This window comes from Odontomachus brunneus, unplaced genomic scaffold, assembly GCF_010583005.1.
Source record: "Odontomachus brunneus isolate Ranch 3 - 2012 unplaced genomic scaffold, Obru_v1 Obru_scaffold_004, whole genome shotgun sequence".
NCBI lineage: Eukaryota > Metazoa > Arthropoda > Insecta > Hymenoptera > Formicidae > Odontomachus > Odontomachus brunneus.
In genome coordinates, this window is record NW_022639454.1 from 1,335,259 (window position 1) to 1,341,763 (window position 6,505).

Genomic DNA, 6,505 nt, shown 5'->3' on the forward strand with positions numbered 1-6,505 from the left:
TCTTCTATCTTTTTCTGGCTTAAAGCTTAAAGTCTGAGTCAGAAAGAGATAAAGAGAAAGAAGCAAGAAGCAAAGAACACATTGTAGATCAAGCTTTAAGCCTGATCTACAATATGCTCTTTACGTTCTGTTTCTTGTCTTCTATCTTTTTCTGGCTTAAAGCTTAAAGTCTGAGTCAGAAAGAGATAAAGAGAAAGAAGCAAGAAGCAAAGAACACATTGTAGATCAAGCTTTAAACCTGATCTACAATATGCTCTTTACGTTCTGTTTCTTATCTTCTATCTTTTTCTGGCTTAAAGCTTAAGGTTTGAGTCAGAAAGAGATAAAGAGAAAGAAGCAGGAAGCAAAGAGAATATTGTAGATCAGGTTTTAAGAAAAAGAGAGAGAATAAAAGACAGGAAACACATTGTAGATTAAGCTTTATTCTCGTCCGGCATGTCTCAACATGTGTCGACATGTCGTTGAGTACTTCCACGGATAAATAATTTAATTAAATCGCGGCTGGATTCCTGACAAAAATAATTTGACGCGGCAAATGATACGTGTAACAAATAACAGAGGGATGGATCGAATAATCTCCGCACTGAATTATTATTTTTTTAATTATTTAATCGAGCTGCACATACTGATGTCAAAAATTTGAAAGTCGCAACGAATATGGAAACGACGAGAGATAAGGGAGGAGAAAGAAGAAGAAAGTTGATATTTGTACACACATAAATAAAATGATAGTAATATAGTTGGAGTTAAGAAAACTATAATTTTAGATTAAAAAGTTAGATTTCTTCTCTCCGTGTATGTACAAATTATATCGTTTCATATCAGATGATGACTTATTGGACGAGAATCGACCACGGGACGGTCGTCGGGGCCCGAAACGGCCGCGGACGATCCTCACGTCGGCACAGCGGCGTCAGTTCAAGGCGTCGTTCGAAGTGTCGCCGAAGCCCTGCAGGAAAGTGCGAGAGGCCCTCGCCAAGGACACCGGGCTCAGCGTGCGCGTGGTCCAGGTGTGGTTCCAGAATCAGAGGGCGAAGATGAAGAAGCTTCAGAGGAAAGCCAAGACCGAGCCGGGATCCGACAAGGAGCCGAAAGAAGAGCGGAGGACTGAGAGTCCGCACAGCGATCACAGTAAGCGCGCTTCCCTTCCACGTTATCACCCCCCAATTATTCCCGCATTGTCATCGTGGCTCACTCTCTCGATTCGTGCACGACCTGATTCTCATCCTGATCCTGAGATCCTCATCTGAGATCCCGAAAATACGAGAGGGGTTTCACGCGTCATTGCCGGCTTCACTCGGCTCTCGGAACTTTGGAGCGATGCCTTCTCTTGCCTCGCTGTACGCCTCGCGTGATCGTTCGCAAAATTCGTTGTAGAATTAGCGTAGAGTCTCGTGCGCGCTCGCTCGCGAAGACTGGTTAATGGGGCTTTTGCTAAACGAGTGAGTTCAATGTCAATTGTCTAATCTCGTTCGCAGGTCATTACTTGAACGCCCTGAACATGCGCGACGGGGAATCTTCTAGCTTCCCCTCAGCCACCCAACCGCTCAACCCCAATAACCCGTACTCGCCCGACGGTAAGTCCTTTACTTCACCGTAGAAACTCACCAACCGATGTCGACCGGCGGGACGAACACGCGCGCGACTGATATCCCAAGGATGTTCGTCCGCTCCGGCGAATTGACGAGTCGATGAGCCGAACAATTTGCAAATTAAAAAGAAAATTTTTTAATCGACCACTTCGTTGCCGGGTCATTGCAGAGTCACTGCTTGTCGCGCACGAAAATTTTTGACAAAATGTCTCATACTGTATATTGAAGAGTGTTCTGCCGGCTACACACGCAGCTGCTCCGCGCGTGCGCGCGTGAATTTTGCGAACATTTTTATAAAAAGTTTTTCGACAGACAAAATCTCTTTACTTCGGCCACTTTTTTTCATATCAAAGACGGGAGCTTTGACATACGCTGTTCTTTTATTTATTTTCTTTTTTTTCCGGAACATCCTGCATATGTCACACGCCCACGCACGCAAATATTTTTTTAGCGCTCCACAGGGCGCACTGGGGCGGTGATATTTTCCGCGAGAGTATATATACCGGGCTTTGAAACTTTTTAGTACTTTCCCCCGGCTACAATACTCCGCCGTTTGAATGTTAGGCACAAAAGGATTTACGCCGCGTTTCTTTCGCGGCGGATCAAACGAAACGGTATATTTCCCGGGCTTCTCTCTCTCTCTCTCTGTCTCTCTCTCTCTCTGTCCGTAAACCTTCAGTAAGGCTCTCAGACGAGTAACGTAAGCTAATAGAAATATCATGTACGTAAAACATACGTATGCAAGATGTCTGACAATTATTGACACACCATTTGTATGCGAGTTGGACTCATGAAATTGAACAGAAGATCCCTCTACTTGTCAATAATTGTCAGACACTCCGTATATAAGTTTTTTTCTAAAACGATGAAATATACTGTTGAGCCCAGTAAAAGTTGAGCCCAGGTGGGTATTCTTCTAGTCGAGATTACGATTTCATCGCGAACGAACAGCCCGCTCTTTCGTTTTGCGCGATTCCGTGTGCGACTCCGGATATAACAAAATCCAAGAGTCTTCTCGTCTGTAATCATCTCCGTCTCATCCTTTGCAGACGCGTATCCGGGACACTCGGGGGAGAGTTTCTGCAGCAGCGACTTGTCCCTCGACGGCACGGAGGGTGGCTTCGACATCGGCGAGAACGACGGCGGCGGCGCGGATGGCAGTCATCAAGGTGCCTCGCACTCCCACCACAGCTCGTCGTCGCATGACACCCCGTCTCTGTCGCAGAGTCTGCACGCGGCCATACACAATCCCATCGACAAACTGTTTATGATGCAGAGTAGTTACTTCAGTGGTGATCACGCGTAATCCACGTTTCCACCCCCTCTTTCTCTCTGCCACACGTCACCACACTTGTTTCGATCTCTTCCTTTTCCTCGCCCTTCATCCTTCTCCTCGTCGTCGCTCTTCCTAGCCGCGTCCCCCTCTCACCTGTCCTGTCCGAACCCCCGTGAGGCTTTCACCTGTCCCTTCGACGTTCGGCTGGTCTGTTGTCTCGTGTACTCCGCGAGCAAGTCGGAATCCCATACTTTACCGAGTTTTCCTCGCTCCGTGGATAATAATGATGATCCTCGGCGGTTGAGTGCTGTTGTTTCTTTCGCTGGTCCACGACTCTTTGTATGGGAACGAAAGAGAAACCGACGCGACGCGACGATTAATCGAAGCGAATGATCGTGATAGATATCATTTTTTAAATATAATGGCATCTTTCCCTATATATATATACGATATATATATATATGTATTATATTATATTGTATTATTTACTGTCAATTGTGAGCGAAATCGTTTGGGATTTTCATTTGACGAGCTAACTGGGAAAACCTGTTCGACATATTAGTTATTACATGTAACAATTGATATGTAGTGGCAAATAGGGCTAATAATAACTATGTCAATAAAAAGAGAAACCATATACGCTAATGAGAACAATCGAGCTGGCACTATGAGCGCAAAAGAGAAATTCATTTGCACATGATTACGTTATAATTCATCCGAAGATCAGATTTCATTAGGTTTATTTAATTTATATTGTTATATATCTCCCCTAATCGCGCTGTTTAATTTATTGGATCGTCTAATTTTTTTGCGATGATTCGTAAAGATATATTAAGCGCGCGCGACGAAAGATAGATGTATGTTCCGTATATTATCGCGAGAACATACTTAAGAAGATACACGTTCGACATACCACGCAGCAATTATAATTAAACAGTGTATCCTTCTGTTTTCATCTATAAAACCATATATTTAAACGTTGACGTGAAATTATTTTCCTTCATCAACAACATTAATAAGCTGTCGTAAGTTACAATTCTCTGTAATCTGCTCAATTTTAATTGCTAAAATTTTGTATAAAGTTTGTCGAGTTACATCGCGTAAATAAAAAATACGCCTGATGTGCATTATATATATTAATATAAATATATACTATAAATAATTAATTAAACTAATGGATTAAAGTAGAATAAAAAATCAAATAAACATAATTAACATTCTACGATACCCAGATAGCATATCCACATAGAATTCAAAAAGAATTTAGTCGTATGTCACCAATTCTGAGTTCATTTTCAAATGCAAAAAGAATTCTTCAGAGTTCAGTTCAGTTAAAAGAATTCTTTTTGAATCTAAAAATGAACTCAGAATTGGTGACATACGACCAGATGTCTAAACTAGATTGCTAACAAGCTATCTAAAAGAATATAATAGTTTTTGTCCGATAGAGTTTCCGATGCATGCGAGAAAATGGCCGCTACTGCCACATATTTTCAATACGTTTAGTCATAAAATTCTTTTGTTGAAAATGAGCAGAGCAAATAACATCCAATACCATCTATTTTTTTGTTACGACATTTTTTGATGCAATAAGATGTTGGCATTTTTGGTTTTACAACAGTAATTTAATGGCCACGCTGATTCATATTGTCGTTGTAAGTACTCACACAAGTGACACGTCACACACACAACGTCACACACACAGGACCGCCGCCATTTTCTCGCATGCAACCGGAAACCTTACGCGACACATTTCGAAGCTCTTGTTAGCAATCTAGGTTGCATTCCAAAACGTCCTTTTCGAGGAAAATTTTACTCTTAAATCTATAGTGTATGTAATATGAACTATTTAGCATGTTCGACCGGCTCTGGATTAACCCACTCTGGGTTATTCAGCTTACGTTTATTGGTCGAACAAGTACTTATAAACTTTATGATTGGCTAGTAGAGACTCTCGGAGCGATTAACCCAGGACCAGTCGAACACGCTAATAGATTTAAGAGTAAAATTTTCCTCAAAAAAGATGTTTTGGAATGCAATCCTAATTTAGTATAGATACCCGTCCGTCCGTCTGCGAATAGTATACAGGCCTTTGAGAGTAGGTCCTTCAACACACGGTGGCGGCTCGTAGCGGAGACTTATTCCCATATTCATAGTCAGGTCTTATATTTAAGGTCTCCTTAAGATCATCTTCAGATACTCTACGGATCTTTTTATTGGCCACAGACTATCTGAAAATAAACTTAAGGAAGCCTTAAATATAAGACCTGACTATGAATACGGACATTAAGAATTAAAATCGACAGAAATAATGGGTCTAAAGTATTATTAAACTCCTTAAGCTAAGACTCCATACATACGATGAGCTCCGGCCACAGATGTCTATACTAATGCCCAATTTCTCCACCTCCGGTTAACTTTATCTGTCGGATAAATGTCAACCGTGATTGGTTAATCTTGCCAACCATAAATATGATTGGTGAATTCCAATAGAATAACTGACAGATAAAGTTAGCCGGAGGTGAAGAAATTGGGCATAAATCCGGCTTAACCGCCGTTACGTTAAGACGTATCTGAACAAATTCAGATTTTTAAAATATTGCCTTTTGGAATCTGCCAAGGCCTTATTCACTCATACCTATCTACATAACCCAGCAATCACAATGTTACATGTAACGTATATGTTAGTTGTAATTTCCTACTCAACAATATAACTGTTACATAACATGCATGTTATATGACAGTTATATTGTTGAGTAGGAAATTACAACTAACATGTACGTTACATGTAACATTGTGATTGCTGGGTTATGTAGATAGGTATGAGTGAATAAGGCCTTGGCAGATTCCAAAAGGCAATATTTTAAAAATCTGAATTTGTTCAGATACGTCTTAACGTAACGGCGGTTAAGCCGGATTTATGCCCAATTTCTTCACCTCCGGCTAACTTTATCTGTCAGTTATTCTATTGGAATTCACCAATCATATTTATGGTTGGCAAGATTAACCAATCACGGTTGACATTTATCCGACAGATAAAGTTAACCGGAGGTGGAGAAATTGGGCATTAGTATAGACATCTGTGGCCGGAGCTCATCGTATGTATGGAGTCTTAGCTTAAGGAGTTTAATAATACTTTAGACCCATTATTTCTGTCGATTTTAATTCTTAATGTCCGTATTCATAGTCAGGTCTTATATTTAAGGCTTCCTTAAGTTTATTTTCAGATAGTCTGTGGCCAATAAAAAGATCCGTAGAGTATCTGAAGATGATCTTAAGGAGACCTTAAATATAAGACCTGACTATGAATATGGGAATAAGTCTCCGCTACGAGCCGCCACCGTACACATCGATCAACTGAAATAATTTTGTTGCAGTAGCACGGATACGAACCACAGATACAAAGGTGACCGACAGTACCAGGGGTACTATTCCGTACACGCTTACCGACAACTGTCGTTTTTTATACTATAGAAAAGTACGCAACGATGCCTACCGATCCGACAATTGTCGGTAAGCGTGTACGGAATAGTACCCCAAAGAGAAGTATCCCCTGAGAGCGGCCACCAGCTTGATTTTATCGTTACCACCGCGAAAATGCGCCTAACAAACGTAGTAAAGGCGCACTTTGTTAGAT

General features: G+C 41.2%; 1 protein-coding gene across 2 annotated transcripts in view; it reads left to right on the plus strand.

Moving 5' to 3' along the window:
* The window catches only part of LOC116847087 (LIM/homeobox protein LMX-1.2-like), an 8,814-nt gene extending 4,969 nt beyond the window's left edge, over window positions 1-3,845 (plus strand). The window contains exons 3-5 of one of the 2 annotated variants that reach the window (XM_032821704.1): window positions 826-1,131; window positions 1,479-1,577; window positions 2,642-3,845. In XM_032821704.1, the coding sequence (XP_032677595.1) occupies window positions 826-1,131; window positions 1,479-1,577; window positions 2,642-2,898 (662 nt within the window). In that variant the 3' untranslated portion in view covers window positions 2,899-3,845. The remainder of the gene's footprint in view (window positions 1-825; window positions 1,132-1,478; window positions 1,578-2,641) is intronic. The other variant, XM_032821714.1, reaches the window with a different exon arrangement.
* Window positions 3,846-6,505: the final 2,660 nt, after the last annotated feature.